The following is a 20,440-nucleotide window of genomic DNA, read 5'->3' on the forward strand; positions in this document are numbered from 1 at the left end:
TGTGGAGCACTAGAAGAAACTATGGGAATAACCTAAAGCGATGTTGGAGTGAGGAATCCCTTTCTAACTATGATACAAAACCCAGAAGTTTTATAAGAGCTTAATAAATTTGACTACATAAAACATTTCTTTACCAATAAAAGCAATCTCAAAAGGCAAACATGGAATTGGAAAAAATATCTGTAACTCCTATCACAGGCAAAGGGCTCATTTCTTTACTTTATAATTAGTTCCTACAGATCCATAAGATGATGACCAATAATTCAATAGGAAAATATGCAAATAATAGGAACAGAGAGTTCTAATGGGAAATATAAATGGCTCGTAAACATATGAAAAAATGCTCAACTTCATTCCTAATCAGCAAAATACAAATTAAAACTCTACTGGATTTTGAAATGATTATGCTAAGGAAAATAAGCCAGAAACACAAAAACCAGTATTGTATGATTTCACTTGTATGAGGTGCCTGGAATTGGCAGTATCATAGAGACAGAAAGTAGAACAGAGGTTGCCTGAGGTGAGGGGGAAGGGAGGTATGGAGAGTTATTGCTTGTTTGGGTTGGTGAGAATGTTCTGGAAATGTATGATGATGGCTGCACAACACTGTGAATGTGCTTATTAATGCTACTCCATTATATATACTTAAAAATGGTTAAAATGGAACATTGTAGTGTGTATTCTACCACAATAAAAAGTTTTCATCTGATAAATTGAGAAAAATCCCTATTTTTTACCTATCAGACTGGCAAAGATAAATAAAATTGATAGTGCACTGAGTTGTCAAAGGAGTGGGAAAATGGGCGTTCTGTTATGTTGCCAGCGGGAGTATAAGTTGGTTTCACGATTAGGAAGGGCAAGTTAGCAATATGTATGTATCTTTCACATCCATCTGTATCATTTATATCTCCATTACACCAGCAATTCTTCTTGAATTTATCCTACAGATAGAAGCCTTTACCCTAAAGATATGGACAAAATAACATATGCAAAGTTTCTCAACACTAGGTTGTTTGGAATAGCAAAAGATAGGAAACAACTTAGATCAATTATGTATAGATCTACAAGACACTGGTTAAATAAACTATATATCCATATTATGGAAAATCATGTAGCTATCAAGAAAAGAATAAGGACGCTCTTCATGTACTGATGTAGAATGATTTTCAAGATACTATTAATTGAAAAAAGCACGGGGCTGAATAGGGTATACAGAATGTTATTTATATAAAAAGTGTGTGTGCAGGAATAAGAGTATTTGTATTCATTTTTATATGCCAAAGTATCTCTGGAAAGATACATTAAAAAAAGAAAAGATTTATTTATTTCCTTGAGAGAGAGAGAGTGCTCGCATGTGAGCAGGGGGAGGTACAAAGAGAGAGAATGCAGCAGACTCCTTGCTAAGCATTGAGTGAGGAGCCTGAGGTCTTCATCCTAAGACCCTGAGATCACGACCTGAGCTGAGATCAAGAGTCAGAGCAGCTTAACCAATGAGCCACCCAGGTGCCCCTGGAAAGATACATTTAACCAGGTTCGCTTCTGGTGTTGTGTAAACAGGTGGCAACGGGAACAGAAGAAATAGACTATATTATAAATATACTCTCTACTTTTTGAATTTGAACTATGTAGATACATTTCCTATTCAAAAATAAATAGAAGGGCACCTGGGTGGCTCAGATAGTTAAGTGTCTGCCTTGGGCTCAGGTTCATGATCCTAGGGTCCTGGGATCAAGCCCCCCCTGTGAGCTCCTTGCTCAGCTGAAAGTTTGCTTCTCCCTCTCCTTCTGTCTCTCCCCCTTCCTTGTGCTCTTTCTCTCTAGCTCTCTCTCAAATAAATAAATAAAATCTTTAAAAATAAATAAATAGATAAACAATAAAATCTTTTTGTTTTTTAGATTTTATTTATTTATTTGATAGGGAGAGCAAGAGCGCAAGCAGGGAGAGCTGTAGAAGGAGAGGGAGAAGCAGGCTTCCTGCCAAGCAGGGAGCCCAATATGAGGCTCTATCTCAGGACCTCAGGATCATGACCTGAGCCGAAGGCAGGTGCTTAACTATTTGAGCCACCCAGATACCCCAAAATCTTAATAACTAGTACTGCCTCCTCTCTTTCTACCTGCCTCTCTGCCTACTTGTGATCTGACGAATAAATAAAATACTAAAAAAAAAGGGGGGGGGCACCTGGGTGGCTCAGTGGTTTAGACCTTTGCCATTAGCTCAGGTCATGATCTCAGGGTCCTAGGATTGAGCCCTGCAGCAGGCTCTCTGCTCAGCAGGGAGCCTGCTTCCCTCCTCTCTTTCTACCTGCCTCTCTGCCTACGTGTGATCTCTCTCTCTGTCGAATAAATAAATAAAATCTTAAAAAAAAATAACTAGTATTGCTAAGGACATAGAGAAATGAACGTTCCCATACTTCACTAGAAGGGTTATTAACTAGTTCTTTCCTAGAGAACAATTCAGCATCAAGTACCAAAGGCCTTAAAGAAATACATTCAACTGACCCAGCAATTGCTCTTCTCAGAATTTATCCTAAAAAAACCATCAGATATGTAAAAATATTTACATAGAAAGACGTTCCTTTATAGCTCTGCAATACCAAGCAATCTGCCAGCATTAGGAGACATTAAATCAAGTACAGTTCCCTGTAATGGAACACTGAGCTAGCTGTAAAAAATCATGGGCTAGTGGAAAATTTAATAACACGAGAAAATGGTCACAATAAATTGTTGAGGGAAAAAACCAGATTACAAAACAGTAAGTGCAGCATTATCCCAATTTTGTAAAAGAAAAACATATTTTCGGAGGAAAAAGTGTCTGGATGGATATAAGCAAAAATGTTAACAGTGCCTATCATTGGTTATGGGATTTTTTTACTCCTTATGCTTCTCTCTATTTTCCAAGTAAATTACAAAATATAGTACTTTGATAATGAGATAAAAACAACAAATATTATTTTTAAAAAGAAAGAAAAGAGCAGCTTTGTAGAAAACTGCAAAGTGCCATAACCACCAAAATTTTAGCTTCATGCAATAGGAAGGCTCATCTCCCTCCATATCCAGAGCAAGCCTTAATTTTTTTTGTCTGATTTCACTTTTTTACTTGTTTTCCTTGAAAAACTTCCCATGGGATCACATTTCTGATGGGCAAGCATTAAGTAGAAGAAATTAGCTCTGAAAAAGAACTATTAAGCCATTTATTAGTGTATCATTAAATCTAGTGAACCTTAATTCTTCAGCATTCACTAATGCTTACAGGAGTCCAGTAAATACTTTATGTGACAACATTACAAAGCAGAGCCTTCATCAGTCCCAGAGCTTCTTGTTCTAAGTCTGATAGTTGCTGGAAAACTAATTCCAAATATTAACACTTGGCCCTGGTAAAGATTCAGAGTAGGGGTACACCATTCAAGTTCATACTCATTCTTTCAATATGCAAGATCACAGATGGGGGGGTAGGGGATCGGTTCACTCTTGCTTTAGGCCCATATTTATCTCTTAAATATAGAAGATAGTTTATATAAGAAAGTTTATAGAAGATAGTTTATAGAAGAAAGTCTCTCAGGGGTCCTGTTTCAGTTTCTACCATGGAAGCCAGACAGTAAAGGCAGCAGATTGATAAAAGCCACTCTTTCTCATCAAAATCTAACTCAGTGATGCTTAATTTTAAATACTGGCATACCTCATTTTAATGTGCTTTTCAGACATGGTATTATTTCCCCCCACAAATGAAAGGTTTGTGGCACTCCTGCATCGAGCAAGTCTGTCGGCACTGTGTAATGGCATTTGCTTACGTTACGTGTTACATTTTGTTAATTCCTGCAATACTTCAAGCCGTTCATCATTATTGTATTTGTTATGGTGAGCTGGGATGAGTGACAATCACTTGCTGAAAGCTCAGATGGTGGTATTGTTTTTAGCAATAAAGTATTTTTAAATTAAGGTATGTATACATTTAAAAAAATTTTTTATTTATTTTCAGCATAACAGTATTATTTTTTCACCACACCCAGTGCTCCATGCAATCCGTGCCCTCTATAATACCCACCACCTGATACCCCAACCTCCCACCGGCCCTCCCGCCACTTCAAACCCCTCAGGTTGTTTTTCAGAGTCCATAGTCTCTCATGGTTCACCTCCCCTTCCAATTTCCCCCAACTCCCTTCTCCTCTCTAACTCCCCATGTCCTCCATCCTATTTGTTATGCTCCACAAATAAGTGAAACCATATGATAATTGACTCTCTCTGCTTGACTTATTTCACTCAGCATAATCTCTTCCAGTTCCGTCCATGTTGCTACAAAAGTTGGGTATTCATCCTTTCTGATGGAGGCATAATACTCCATAGTGTATATGGACCACATTTTCCTTATCCATTTGTCCGTTGAAGGGCATCTTGGTTCTTTCCACAGTTTGGCGACCGTGGCCATTGCTGCTATAAACATTGGGGTACAGATGGCCCTTCTTTTCACTACATCTGTATCTTTGGGATAAATACCCAGGAGTGCAATTGCAAGGTCATAGGGAAGTTCTATTTTTAATTTCTTTTTTTTTTTTTTAAAGATTTTATTTATTTATTTGACAGAGAGAAATCACAAGTAGATGGAGAGGCAGGCAGAGAGAGAGAGAGAGGGAAGCAGGCTCCCTGCTGAGCAGAGAGCCCGATGCGGGACTCGATCCCAGGACCCTGAGATCATGACCTGCGCCGAAGGCAGCAGCTTAACCCACTGAGCCACCCAGGCGCCCCTATTTTTAATTTCTTGAGGAATCTCCACACTGTTCTCCAAAGAGGCTGCACCAACTTGCATTCCCACCAACAGTGTAAGAGCAAAGATAACAGTCAAAATAAACAAAGAGGCAACCCACGGAATGGGAGAAGATATTTGCAAATGACAGTACAGACAAAAGGTTGATATCCAGGATCTATAATGAACTCCTCAAACTCAACACACACAAAACAATCATATCAAAAAAAGGGCAGAAGATATGAACAGACACTTCTCCAATGAAGACATACAAATGGCTATCAGACACATGAAAAAATGTTCATCATCACTAGCCATTAGGGAGATTCAAATCAAAACCACATTAAGATACCACCTCACACCAGTTAGAATGGCCAAAATTAACAAGACAGGAAACAACATGTGTTGGAGGGGATGTGGAGCAAGGTATGTATACATTTTTTTTTAAAGATTTTATTTATCTGATAGACAGAGATCCCACGTAGGCAGACAGGCAGGCAAAGAGAAAGAGGAAGGGAAGCAGGCTCCCTGCCGAGCAGAGAGACCGATGCGTGGCTCAATCCCAGGACTCTGGAATCATGACCCGAGCCGAAGGCAGAGGATTTAACCCACTGAGCCACCCAGGCGCCCCAGGTATGTATACATATTTTGTAGACTTCATGCTATTGCATACTTAACGGACAAGGATATGGTGTAAACAACCCTTAGGTGCACCAGGAAACCAAAAAATTCACTTGACAAGCTTTACTGAGATAGTCTGGAACCAAACTCATTATCTCCTAGGTATCTCTGCCATCTGTTGACAACCTTCCAAATGGAGTTCAAATAGGCTGCAGCAATTGAACTTATTTTCCTTTCAGACTTCTAAGTCATACTGGTTGTAAACTATCACTGTGGCTAGCCAAAAATTGAGGTGCTCTCTAAACTGGAACTATCAAACCAACAGCCTCGTTGGTCATCAAATAAAAATGGCACGCAATTCAAAGACAGCTAACAGACACTGGACAAGGCAGAGCCAGGGGTCCAATAAGCCTATAGTGCTACAAGGTATCTGTGGGAATCTGAGAATAGAAGTTTCTGGATGAAACCCAGGACACACAATACAAACTACCTGTTGTCCTGGCATATAACCAACAGCAGAATTTTGCCGGTTTTCTTTCTTTTTAAAAGATTTTATTTATTTATCTGACAGAGAGAGGGAGAGATCACAAGTAGGCAGAGCAGCAGGCGGGGGCAGGGGAGCAGGCTCCCTGCTGAGCAGAGAGCCCGATGTGGGGCTCCTTTTCAGGACCCTGAGATCATGACCTAAGGCGAAGGCAGAGGCTTTAACCCACTGAGCCACCAAGGTGCGCTTGCCGGTTTTCTTTATCAAATTCAATTTACAAATTATAAACAAAGCAACCAGTGGCTACACAATTCAGCAAAAAGCTTAAATACACATTGCTAAATTGTTAACATAGCCCTTTCTGCTGAGCTGGGGGTGACTTACCTTAGAGTACAGCACTGTGGCTCCCACATAATCCTTCTTCTGAAATTTTTTATTTCCTTCTTCTCTGTAGAAAGGAGGAGCATTGGGGTCCTTTCCCACAAGGTAACCGCTAGCGAGACTTTTTAAAAACGTCTCATCCTCAGGCCTTCATGAAGAAATAAACAAAAAAGAGCACACATTTGTTATTTCAAGAGAAGCTCCTAACCATTGAACTTGAAATGGGAGTACCTATAAAACCCTGGGATTGTGTCATGTAATGTGAATGGGGGAGAGTGACCTTGCCTAAAACAATGGATTCTTTGCTAATAATTTCCTTCTTCTCTACTCCCTTTCTACCTTTAAAAACCTTCCCTTTCCTGTAGCCCTTTGGAGCTCCCCTTTGGAGCTGCCAGATGGGATGCCGCTCAACTTTTTCTTTTCTTTTTTTTTTTTTAAGATTTACTTATTTGAGAGAGAGCGCATAAGCAGAGGGAAGACGTAGAGGGAAAGGGAGAAGCAGGTTCCCCTCTGATCAAGGAGCCCGATATAGGGCTTAATCCCAGGACCTTGGAATCACGACCTGAAGGCAGATACTTAACTGAGCCACCCAGGCAACCCAAGATGGTGCTCAATTTATGAATCAATTAATAAAGCCAATTTGATTTTTAAAATTTACTTGGTTGACTTGTATTTAACAAAGGAAATCACACAGCAATTCTTTTTTTTTTTTTTTAAGATTTTTATTTATTTATTTGATAGACAGAGATTACAAGTAGGCAGAGAAGCATGCAGAGAGAGAGGAGGAAGCAGGTTCCCTGCTGAGCAGAGAGCCGATGTGGGGCTGGATCCCAGGACCCTGAGACCATGACCTGAGCTGAAGGCAGAGGCTTTAACCCACTGAGCCACCCAGGCGCCCCAATTCTTTTTTTTTTTTTTTTTAAGATTTATTTATTTATTTATTTGAGAGAGAGAGCGAGAGCGAGAGAGAGAGCGCGCGCACAAGCAGGGGGAGCAGCCAAGGGAGAGGGAGAAGCAGGCTCTCCAATCAGCAGGGAGCCCGATCCCATGACCCTGGGATCATGACCTGAAGCCAAAATCAACAGTCAGATGCTTAACCAACTAAGTTGCCAGGTGGCCCTAACACAATAATTCCTTGGTACTGTGTTTTCAAGTAATTCTGAAAGTATTTTAGCCTGAAAAGCTAAAAAAAAAAAAGTATACAAATGCTCTATATTATAGTAAAATTAAGAAATTTGATCTAAGGGGCGCCTGGGTGGCTCAGTGGATTAAGCCGCTGCCTTCGGCTCGGGTCATGATCTCAGTGTCCTGGGATCGAGCCCCGCATCGGGCTCTTTGCTCAGCGGGAGCCTGCTTCTCTCTCTCTCTCTGCCTGACTCTCCACCTACTTGTGATTTCTCTCTCTGTCAAATAAATAAATAAAATCTTTAAAAAAAAAAAAAAAAGAAATTTGATCTAATACACACACAAATATACACATATACTGGCAATGGAGACTATACCTTTCTTCCATCAAGGAGAAATACTATAGAAGACCCTAGGTTCTCTCTTTGACTGTAAAGCAATAAAGTAAAATACGCATAACGTGAAAACTAAAAATTCTCTTAAGCAACTCTTGGGTCAAAGAAATCAAAATCAAAACTTAAGAATGTTTAGAAAAGTGTATTTCAAATTTTTGCTTACAAAGACCTGTAGTAGGGAATAGCTTTTAAATTATGATTCAGGGGTGCCTGGGTGGCTCAGTGGGTTAAGCCGCTGCATTCGGCTCAGGTCATGATCTCAGGGTCCTGGGATCCAGTCCCACATCGGGCTCTCTGCTCGGCAGGGAGCCTGCTTCCTCCTCTCTCTCTCTCTGCCTGCCTCTCTGCCTACTTGTGATCTCTCTCTGTCAAATAAATAAATAAAATCTTAAAAATAAATAAATAAATTATGATTCGGTATGATGCATCTGAGTACGTATATATTGAAATTTCACAAAACGTTACTATGCATGAGTTAATATCAAATACCTTATTAGTATTTAAACACAATATAGAAAAAATCTCAACACAAAAACAAAAATTAAAAAAGATTTAATTTAATTAAAAAATTTAATTTAAAAGGTGCTTGGGGCACCTGCATGGCTCAGTTGGTTAAGCATCCCAACTCTTGATTTCAGCTCAGGTCATGATCTCAGAGTCCTGGATTGAGCCCCATGTTCAGCTTTGTGCTCGGTGCAGAGTCTGCTTGTCCCTCTCCCTCCGCTCCTCCCCACACTGGGGCTCTCTCTTTAAAATAAATAAATAAAATCTTTAAAGTGTGCTTGTCTGCTTTAAATAAATTCCAGTCTAAAACACTATGAGGACTATACCCCATGCATATCTGGTGTACCATAAGGCGTGTTCTTTTTTATTTTTGTGTTAAATTAGGTTAACCCCGAAAATCCTAGTTCAAACGAAAAGATTGTGGTGAACTGCAAAACTCTTCTTGCCTAACAATGGATATTCTTTATCCTAATCCAAAATGATGATAAATTCAATATTGTCTAATTGTTCTTCAGGGCAATTAACAACTTAGCTGCAATCATTTTCTTTTCTTTAGGTACCAAGTTAACTCAGTAATTGATTGAAAGTTTTCAAAAGCAACTGGATGTTCTATCCTTTGTTTTTTTTTTTTTTAATATTTCAAATTTTCTTCTGGAATAGTACAATAAGAATTCAAGGAAGTGAGATAAAACAATTTTTCTAATTAATCTTTTTATGGTGATAAAATATACATGAAAAAATTTACATTTTAGCCATTTTTAAGTATACAGTTCAGTGGCATTGGGCTCACTCATAATATTGTACAATCATCACTACCATCCATTTCCAGAACTTCGTCACCACTGCAAATTGATACTCTGTACTCATCAAAAGATAACTCCCCACTCCTCCTTCTCCCTAGCCTCTGATAACCTCTATTCTATGTTCTGTCTCTATGAATTTGTTTATTCTAGGTACTTCAGGAAGTGGAATCATACAATATTTACCCTTTTATGCCTGGCTTATTTCACTTAGCATCCTATTCCCAGGATTCATCCCTATTGTAGCATGTATCAGAATTTCATCTTTTATGGATGCAGAATATTCTATTCTATGTACATACCAAATTTTGTTTATCCATTTATCTGTGGATGGACACTTTGGTTGTTTCCATTTTGGACTATTGTGAAAAATACTGTCATAAACACTGGTGTACAAATATATCTGTGCAAGTTCTGTTTTCAATTCTTTGGGGGTACAAATGTAAAAGCGGGACTGCTGGATCATAAAGTAATCCTAGTTTTAATTTTTTTTAAAGATTTTATTTACTTATTTGACAGAAAGCACCAGCTGGGGGAGAGGGAGAAGAAGAAACAAACTCCCTATTGAGCAGGGAGCCCAACAAGGGACTTTAGTCCAGGACCCTGGGATCATGATGTGAACTGAAGGCAGACGATTAACCCACTGAGCCACCCAGGCGCCTAATTTTAATTTCTAAAAAAGTTCTAATTTTTTGAAGAATTACACTGTTCTCCAGAGTGGCTATACCACTTTACATTCCCACCAGCAATGCACAAAGGCTCCAGTTTCTCTACATCCTCACTGACGCGTGCTATTTTTGTTTTGTTTTGTTTTTTTCCCTAGGAGTCATCCTAATGAATGTGAGGTGTTATTTCATTGTAGTTTTGATTTGCATTTCCCTAGTGACTTTTCATGTGCTTATTGGCCATTTATATATCCTCTTGGGAGAACTACTTGAGTAATTTGTCCATCTTTTAAAGTTTTTTATTTTTTTAATTTGAGAGAGAATGAGTGAGTGAGAGCATAAGCAGTGGGGAGGGCCAGAGGGAGAGGGAGAAGCAGACTCCCTGCTCAGAAGGGAGCCTGATGTGAGGCTTGATCCCAGGACCCCAGGATCATGACCTGAGCTGGAGGCAGACACTTAACTGACTGAGCCACCCAGGTGCCCCTTTTGTCCATTTTTTAATAGGTTGTTTGTTCTCTTGCTGTTGAGTGTAAGAGTTTGCTATATATTCTAAATATTAATTCTTATCAGATATGTAATTTGCCAGTATTTTCTCCCATTCTCTGGAATACTTTTTTTTTTATTTGACAGACAGAGTAGGCAGAGAGGCAGGCAGGGAGAGAGAGGAAGAAGCAGGCTCCCTGCTGAGCAGAGAGCCCGATACGGGGCTTGATCCCAGGACCCCGGGATCATGACCCCTGTGGGATGCTTTTTTAAAAAGTCTTTTTATTTTTATTTTTAGTAATCTCTCTGCCTAATGTGGGGCTTGAACTTATGACCCTGACATTAAGAGTCGCATGCTCTATTGATTGAACCAGTTAGGTGCCCCCCCATGGGTTGCCTTTTTACTCTGTTATTATCTTTTAATGCACAAAGTATTTTAATTTTCATTTGTTGTCTATTTTTTCTTTTGTTGTCAGTGTTCTGGTGTTGTATCCAAGAAAATACTGCCAGCCGGTCATAAGCTTTTGCCTTAGGTTTTCTTCTAAAAGTTAGTTTTAGTGCTGAAATTTTAAGTCCCTGGGCTATTTTGAGTTAGCTTTTGTATCTGGTATAAGGTAAAGGTCCAACTTCATTCTTTTCATGTGGATTCTAATTAGGGAGCAGACAGAAAGAATCAAGATTCTTCTTCCAGTCTTGCCTTTTCTCTCTAGACACCTATAAAGGGAAAGCCTCTCTTGTCAACCAGCAAAGCATCAAGTCCTAGCCTCAGCACAGGGTACAGAGGATAGTACGTCTGATAATTTTTTTGTTTTTCATGACTGACTTTTTTGAAGACTCAGGACAAGAAATGTTCCACACTCTGGTTTTGTGTCACTGCTTCCTCATGATCAGGTTCAGATTAAACAATTCTTGTCAAGGATATTAGTACATAGACGAATCTGTATATTTCCTATTGCTTCAAGTCAGGAGACATATAATATCAAGTAGTCCCCACTGATGATGCTAAGTTTGGCTACCTGCTTAAAGTGGGGATTGTGGATCTCTCCAATGTAAAGATACCTTTCCCTCTGAATTTAGTAAGTAATCTGAGGGTCATACTTTTAAACCATGTGAATAACCTGTTCCAATGGGCTTTCTTCTAATGGTTTGAACATCCATCGATGACCACTGCCGCAATCAGTTATTATCCTGGGTTATAAAATGGTGATTTTCTAGTTCTATCATTATTTCTAAATTTATTAATTGGCTTTCTGTAAGACAAATGTTTCCTCCTTTCTTTCTTTTACTTATTTATGTCTTTGAGTATAGCCATAGACTTAAAATAATTCAATGTTAGAAACTATTTTTAGGGGTGCCTGGGTGGCTCAGAGGATTAAGCCTCTGCCTTTGGCTCAGCTTATGATCCCAGGGTCCTGGGATCGAGCCCCACATCGGGCTCTCTGCTCAGCAGGGAGCCTGCTTGCCCCCCCTCTCTGCCTGCTTCTCTGCCTACTTGTGATCTCTCTCTCTCTCTGTCAAATAAATAAATAAAATCTTAAAAGAAAAAAATAAAAGAAACTTTTTATAATACATTTTGATGCTCCATTTGTTCTAAATTTGGCCAGTGGGAACCTCTTCAGGTTGTCCCTTATGTTCTCTTTATATACAAATCCATTAGTCTTTTAATGCTTCCTTGCTTTCTGGTACAACAAGGTATGCCAGTTGAATCAGTATAAAATCAAAACAAACAGTGTGAATAATAGGTCTGTTTAGGATTTCCCAGGCAGTGAGATATTATTAATTGTGGGGGAGGGTCATTGTCCTCAAAAGGACCATACTGATAAAAGTTACCTATCTTGGGAAAACATTCCTCAAAGACTAAACCAGCACGAAAGAAAAGTATATGCCTGGGTTTAAACTTTAAAGGCCCAATTCATACTTTTATTTAATGGACATTCATACAGAGTGTAAGTTTAAATGTTTTGGTCATTTCAGATTATGATTGAATAGTTTTACAAACAAGTCTTCAGAGCTACCTTGTTCTAAGTAAAGCAGTTTGGGGATGAAGCAGTGACAGATACATAGAAAAAATTAAAATGGAGGCAATTATTAACTACAGGGAAAACAAGAATTGTACAAGAAGAGAAATGTAATTCAAAGTCTATGGTTCATATGAGTAGACATAGACATTTGTTTAACCAACATTATATTCTATTGATTATATTACATTAAAAGCTATAATATAGTTACGATGATGAGGCAAAAACAAAGTATATACATGTGATTTGGAGTTAAGAGAGCAAAATTTGACATCTATAGCTAAAAGTTCAAAAAACAGCAGTATTAGTATACTGTTTAGAAATATGAAATTAAATACCCAAGAAAACAATTAAAGTAGCATCCTCTGGGAAATGGGAATGGGGAAGAATGAGACAAAGGGTTGCTGTTTTTATAAGTTGTGAATTACTATTTGACTTCTTGGGCTATATGTGTATTATTTTTATAAGTTGTGAATTACTATTTGACTTCTTGGGCTATATGTGTATTATTCCGATAAAAATTTCAACTAAAAATGGAAAATATGGGGCACCTGGGTGGCTCAGTCATTAAGCATCTGCCTTTGGCTCAGGTCGTGATCCCAGGGTCCTGGGATGGAGCCTCACATTGGGCTCCCTGCTGGGCAGGAAGCCTGCTTTCCCTCTCCCCCTGCTTGTGTTCCTTCTCTCACTGTGTCTACAGCAAATAAAAAAATAAAATCTTTTAAAAAATAAAGGAAAATGTTTCCATTAATTAATTTTAAAAAGATTTTATTTGTTAGATCAAGAAGGAGAGTGAGCACAAGCAGGGGGCGTGGCAGGCAGAGGGAGAAATGGGCTCCCCACTGAGCAGGGAGTGCGATGTTGGACTTGATCCCAGGACCCTAGGATAATGACCTGAGCCAAAGGCTCAGTGGCTTAAGTAACCAAGCCACTCAGGCATCCTGAAAAAAATAAAATAATCTAGTCTACACATTTTTACAGGATATTTCCACTAGTCTTTAAGAATCAAATGATCCCTGCATTATATGAACTATTTCAGAGCATAGAAAACAATGGGAAGCTCTTCAGTTCGTGCTAGAAAGCCACCATAACCCAGATACCAAGAGTTGACAAAGCATGGGCACATGCACATACATGCACACACACAAGAATATGAAAGCTAATATAATTAATGAACACAGATATAAAATTAAAAGTATCAGAAAATTGAATCAAGCCATGTTAAAAGAAAGATGGATAATAGAGTTTATCTCCAGAACAGTTCAACTTCAGTACATATACAAATGTAAGTCCTATAGTAACAAATCAAAGGAGAAAAGGAAAATGACTGTTTCATCCAAAATATATTAAAAAATAGTATTTGATAAAATTCAATACCTATTTATGATACAATATAGGCAACTTCCCTTAAACTGAAAACGGGTATGCACTATAAACCTATGGCAAATGTCCTAACTGGCTGTTACTATTCAATATTGCACTGGAGGTCTAACTAATGCTATGATAATTAAAAGATAAAATAAGGGATAAAATATTAGAAAAGAGGATTATTCTTTGTAGATACAGCTATTTACATAAAAATTCCAAGTGAATTGGCATAAAAACAATAAAATATGTGAAAATACAATTAGTGGGCCAGTTATAAGATGAGAAAAAATTCCTAGCTTTTATTTATACCACCAATTATCAGTTAGAAAATGTAATTGGGGGAGAAAAAGTCTTATTCACAATAATAAAAACTTACAATAAGTAAGAATAAATCTAAGAGGGAAAGTATAAGACTCATACAAAGAAAACAATAAAACTTAAGGAACTTAAGGCTATAAAAGACGCCTTAAACAAATGGCAAGACATACCCTTTACTTGGATGAGGAAATTTAACATTGTAAAGATGTCAAGTCTCCTTAACTGTATCTATAAATCCAACATAATCCCCAATAAAAACCCAGTATTGTTTTTTTGAAGAACATATTTACTTGACAGAGAGAGAGAGAACACAAGTAGGCAGAGCAGTAGGCAGTGGAAGAGGCAGAAGCAGGTTCTCCACCGAGCAGGGAGCCTGATGCAGGGCTTGATCCCGGTACCCTGGGATCATAACCTGAACCAAAGGCAGATGCTTAACTGACTGAGCCACCCAAGTGCCCCCCAAACCCAGTATTTTTTACGGATCCTGACAAGCCAACAAAAGTTACAAGGGGGAAATGTACAGAAAATACCCAAGATATTCTTGAAAAAGAATCAGTATACATGTGTGTGGGAACATGGCCTAAGAGAAGCCATGTCTATACCAGACTTCCATGCTTTTGCGTGCTCCTTCCTTCTACTTCTGATAATAAAATCTCAGGGAGAAAACCATTTCTTGTGGCTGAAAAAGGACTACCCCAATGTGGCAAAGGGGTTGAGCACGTGCTAATAGGCCTGGACAATCAGAAAGGCCCCAAACCTTTGGTTGAAAGGATTCACTGGCAGTCAAAATCAGGTTGATTGGAGTCCAATCCAGACCTATTCTGCCCAAACTCTCAGGGAAGATGGCCTCTTTTCTTGTGGTTCAGGTTGTGCTCAAGCCTACCAATGTTTATTATGCCCATCAGGTGTAGAGTTTGTCTGAGAGATGAAGAGATAAAGTCTGATGCCATCCAAGGCCACGGATTAAAATCTGCCTTTGGATATCCTAGTTTCATAGTGTGCACATTTCCTAAATGAGCTAGGTTTCTGTCTCTTGAAACTGACAGAATTCTAATATGATACTATAAAGTCACAGTAAAAACCCTTTAGTTTTGGCATAGAAATGGAGTCTAGGGCGCCTGGGTGGCTCAGTGGGTTAAAGCCTCTGCCTTCCGGCTCAGGTCATGATCTCAGGGTCCTGGGATCGAGCCCCACATTAGGCTCTCTGCTCAGCAGGGAGCCTGCTTCCTCCTCTCTCTCTCTGCCTGCCTCTCTGCCTACTTGTGATCTCTGTCTGTCAAATAAATAAATAAAATCTTAAAAAAAAAAAAAAAGTATTTTTATAATCTTGGAGTAAACCATCCTAAGCAAGAGACCTAACTCAAAAGCCATAAAAAATGACAGATAAACCTATATAAAAATGAAAGCAAACACAATTTATATACAATGCAAAAACACTGCAAGTAAAACAAAGAGAAATAGGAGACTAGGAGAAAAATTAGTCACATATATAGCAAAGAATTATATGGCCAGAGTTTTAAAGATCTCCTATAAATTCATAAAAGACAGACAACCCGGTAGAAAAATGGGCAAAGGACACAAACGAACAGCTTATAGAAGGAATATAGATGGGCTGTGATGTTAGAAATGATGCATTCCTTCACTAGTAATCAGAAAAATGCAAAACAAAACAAAATGAAACAAAACAAGTACTAGACATTTTTATCCTGAAGTTTGGCAAAATTAAAATCAAAGACTTGCTTTCTAGTGTCCTCAAGGATTATACAGAAGTGATTTTCATACATTGTTCATGGTAAACTGGTGAAGTCTTTTTGGAGAACAATTTGTCAGTATTTATTAAATTTTAAAATACTCATAACAAGTGATTGCAACCATACCTCTTCTAAGAATCTATCTTAAATTCTTAAATACATATACAAAAACATATAAAAAAAAGTTGTCCGGATGCCTTTGTGGTTCAGTTGGTTAAGCATCTGCCTTTGGCTCAGGTCATGATCCCAGGGTCCTTGGGTCAGGTCCTGCATCAGGCTCCTAGAACACCAGGGAGCATGCTTCTCCCTCTGCCTGTCTTTTTCCTTGGTTGTGTGCACACACTCTCTCTGACATATGAATAAATAAAATATAAAAAAAAAAAAAAAAGCTGTTCACTGTCACATTGTGTGTAACAGTAAAAATACAAGTGGAAATAACATAATTGCCCCTTGGGGCGCCTGGGTGGCTCAGTGGGTTAAGCCTCTGCCTTCGCCTCAAGTCATGATCTCAGGGTCCTGGGATCGAGCCCCCCATGGGGTTCTCTGGTCAGTGGGAAGCCTGCTTCCCTCTCTCTCTCTCTGTCTGCCTCTCTGCCTACATGTAATCTCTGTCAAATAAATAAATAAATATCTTTATTTATTTAATAAATAAAATCTTTTAAAAAATATATAATATAAATAAAATATATAATATATATTTTATTATATATAACATATATGTTATAAAATATACATATAATTGCCCCTCAACAGGGAAAGAATAACTACATTATGGCATAACTATACACGTAATATCATGGGGTTGCCCAAAAGATCACGGTGTGACATTGGAGAAAACATCCTAGAATAAAGCACATAATATTATCCAACAGAATAAAGAAACAGATATGCATATATTTATTTACAATTATAGGAGAATATATAAAAAGAACTAAAAACTCCAATAAACAGTGGTTATTTCTGTGGAACTGAATGAGAAGGGTAAAAGAGAAACTTTCCTGTTAAACTTCAGTAAATATCATTTCAAATATGATGAATGTATTTCTAACTTGTGAACATTTGTGAAAAAGAAGACTAACAAGCAGACAAAAAAATAAACAAACCCCAAACCCAACTATTACCCTAATTGTACCTAGTTTATACCCAAACTACCAAGGCTCAATGCTGTGCTCGTTAATTCTTCCAACCAAAATCTGAGTTCCTGCTATTTGCGAGACACTATTGATAGTTGCCGGCACAGAGATAAAGATGTTAACACTGAACTTCAAAGATATGCATTAAAAGCTCTCATTTATATGTCATATTGAGTAGCAATATGTGCCAGTTGATAAAGAGCTTTGTACATATTTCCAAACTGTCATCCGATCAGTATTTATTAAATACCTGGGTTTTTGTTTTGTTTTTTTGACAGAGCACTGCTCTTGTCTGCAGAGAGAGAGAGAGACACAGACAAGATGTACCCTCATGGAGGTTATAGTTCAGTAGTGAAGATAGACAATAAGCAAATGACTACACAAATATATAAAGGAAAGTTAGGTAGTGTTGTAAATGTATAAAAAGTGAAGGTGAGCCAGTTGGGACACAAGAGAAGGCTTTCCTGAGGAAAGATCTGGGTGACCCGGAAGGATAAGCAGAACTTAATTTGGGTGTAGAGGAGAAGAGAGAAACCAGGAAAAGCATTTCAGGCAGAAGAAATAAAGGGAGTCAAGGCCGTGTGGCAAGAAGCAGCAGAGTGCATGTCAAGAAGTTAAAGGCCCATATGCTGAGAATTGGAGTGGGGTGAAGAGGAGGCCAGGCAGGGACACTTGGGTTGCTCAGTTGGTTAAGCATCAGCTTTCGACTCAGATCACAATCCTGGGGTCCTGGGATGGAGCTCCACATCGGGCTCCCTGCTTGGCAGGGAGGAAGTCTGCTTCTCCCTCTCATTCCCCTCCTCTGCTCTCGCATGCTCTCTCTCTCTCAAATAAATAAATAAAATCTTTAAAAGACAAAAAAAAAGGGGGCACCTGGGTGGCTCAGTGGGTTAAGGCTCTGCCTTCGGCTCAGGTTGTGGTCTCAGAGTCCTGGGATCGAGCCCTGCTTCCCACCCCCTCTCTCTGCCTGCTGCTCTACCCACTTGTAATCTCTCTCTCTGTCAAATAAATAAATAAAATCTTTAAAAAAAAAAGAAAAGAAAAAAAAAAGAGGAAGCCAGGTAGATAGGCAGTGGCCAACTGCAATGTCTTGCTGGCTATATTAAGTTGAGAAATTAGGCTTTCTTTTAAGAACAAAGAAGATTCCTGAAGGACTTCAAGTGAGAGCAATAGAATCTGATTTGTTTTGAAAAATGATTCCTGTTGGAGTAGAGGAAATAGTCTGGAGGGAGGTAAGTATGCATCTGGGAAACAAGACAGTCATGGTCTGGCTACTGGTACTAATTTGGATCAGGGAGGTCAAGGGAGCACATTGTTTCTTTTGGTCAAATTCCCACCAAATTAGTGGCTTAAAACAAACAAAAATGTGTTATCTTAAAGTTCTGTCATGGAGCTCAATGGGCTAAAATCCAAGTGTTGATAAAGATGTGTTGCTTTCTGGAGGCTCCAGGGGAGAATCTGCTTTCTTAACCTTTTCCAGTTTCTAGAGGCTGCCTACATTCTCTGGCTTGTAGCTCCCTTTCTCTACCTTCAAAACCTGCAGTGCTGCATCTCTCTGACGATTCTTTCACTAGTTCTATTTCCCTCTGACCCTTCTGCTTCCCTTCTCCACTTTGTAGGATTCTTGTGATTACACTGGGCTCACCGGAATAATCCATGCTACTCTGCCTATCTTAAACTTGGCTCATTGGCAATCTTTTTTTTTTTTTTTTTAAATTTTATTTATTTGACAGAGAGAGATCACAAGTAGGCAGAGAGGCAGGCAGAGAGAGAGAGAGGAGGAAGCAGGCTCCCTGCTGAGCAGAGAGCCCGATGCGGGACTCGATCCCAGGACCCTGAGATCATGACCTGAGCCGAAGGCAGCAGCTTAACCCACTGCGCCACCCAGGCACCCGGCTCATTGGCAATCTTAATCCTATTTGCAAACTTAATAACTTAACATATTTGTAAATTCCAGGGATTTGGATGCAGAGAACATTGGATTATACACCTACCACGTAGGAAAAGGGGGAGAATCACCTTGATTTTATCGCAAAATTTTAAATATGTTTTGCGGCTCTCTTGGGGATTAGAAAATGAATCCCTGATTCATTTATCATCTTCAGTTAGTACTTTTGCCATTTCCCAAACTATACAGATGAACCTTAAAACAATTTACCTCCATTTGCCCATTTGTCTATTACCATGTCTCACTTCTAAATGTTCTAAGTCTCATAAAAACATTATTACTATCACTGTTTTAAATAATGATTTTAAAAATATTTAGTCACATATTTATCTTTTCTGATACCTTTCATTCCTTTCTGCAACTGCATGCTTCTATCTGGGATGATTTTTTTTTTTTTTAAGATTTTATTAATTTGAGAGAGAATGAGAGAGAGTGCAAGAGTGGAGACGGTCAGCGGGAGAAGCAGACTCCCCGATGAGCAGGGAGCTTGACACTGGACTCCATCCTGGGACTCCAGGATCATGACCTGAGCTGAAGGCAGTCACTCAACCAACTGAGACACCCAGGCACCCTGGGATGATTTTTCTTTAACTAGGAACTTCTTCAGTATTTCTTGAGGCTCTAATCTGCAGAAGATGGTCTCTCAGAATTTTTTTTTTTTTGGCGGGGGGAGGGGGGGTTTTGAAATACCTATATTTTGTATTCATTTTTGAAAGGTACTTTATTACTTTTTACTTTTAATTTTTTATTTAAAAATTTTTTTAATGTAATCTCTACTCCCAACATAGGGCTTAAACTTATGACCCTGAGGTTAAGAGTCACAAACTCTCCCGACTAAGTCAGCCAGGTGCCCCACATGTCTAGTAATCTTTTACTGTGTTCCTGACTGTGCACAGAAGACCCAATAAAGCTAGATGACATTTTCCACTGTCAAAGTACCCCCTCTCCTATGTTAGGCAGATAGGATTAGGGGCCGGCTAACCTTCATCTAATTGAAAATTGAATTGGATCAGGGTGGGGCTACCATTTTGTTTCTTTTTTTTCTTAAGATTTTTTTTTTAAAAGTAATCTGTACATCCAACATGGGGCTCAAACTCACAACCCCAAAATCACGAGTTGCACACTCTACTGGCTGAGCCAGTAACCCCTGTTTTCTCCCTGTTCCTTGGTTTAGTCCTCCTAAATTTGTTTGTTTGTTTTAAGATTTTATTTATTTATCTGACAGAGAGAGAGAATACAAGCAGGGGGAGTGGGAGAGGGAGAAGCAGGCCTCCTGCTGAGCAGGGAGCCAGATTTGGGACTCAATCCAAGGACCCTGGGATCATGACCTGAGCCAAAGGCAGATGCTTAATAACTGAGCCCCCCAGGTAACCCCTCCTAAGCTTTTGGCTGAAAGCCTGAAAGGTCTCTGTCTCCTCATGCCTAAAATCTTTGGTCTCAGGACATTTTGAGCTTAGATTTTTAACCTACCATACTACAGATGTTCAAAATCTGGCAAAGGTGTTAAGGGGGAGAACATTTGTTCCAAGCCCCTTTCTACTAGTGGGATCTTACTCACCATTGTTGAGACAGTAGAAATTTTATTCTGCCTTTTTGGTCAGCCTCTTGCACTTCCTAAGAACTCAGTAAATGTCCCAGGAGATAAACCTACTGTTTGGGCCTTGAATTTGGGCCTCCTCTATTTTTTAAAACATTTATTTTTTTAGGAA

General features: G+C 38.9%; 1 protein-coding gene across 1 annotated transcript in view; it reads right to left on the bottom strand.

The window, feature by feature from the left end:
- Positions 1-20,440, bottom strand: part of SMYD4 (SET and MYND domain containing 4) — a 52,021-nt gene that overhangs the window by 25,596 nt on the left and 5,985 nt on the right. The window contains exon 3 of the mRNA XM_059148169.1: positions 6,227-6,371. Coding sequence (XP_059004152.1) covers positions 6,227-6,371 — 145 coding nt within the window. The remainder of the gene's footprint in view (positions 1-6,226; positions 6,372-20,440) is intronic.

This window comes from Mustela lutreola, chromosome 15 (assembly GCF_030435805.1).
Source record: "Mustela lutreola isolate mMusLut2 chromosome 15, mMusLut2.pri, whole genome shotgun sequence".
Classification (NCBI taxonomy): Eukaryota; Metazoa; Chordata; class Mammalia; order Carnivora; family Mustelidae; genus Mustela; species Mustela lutreola.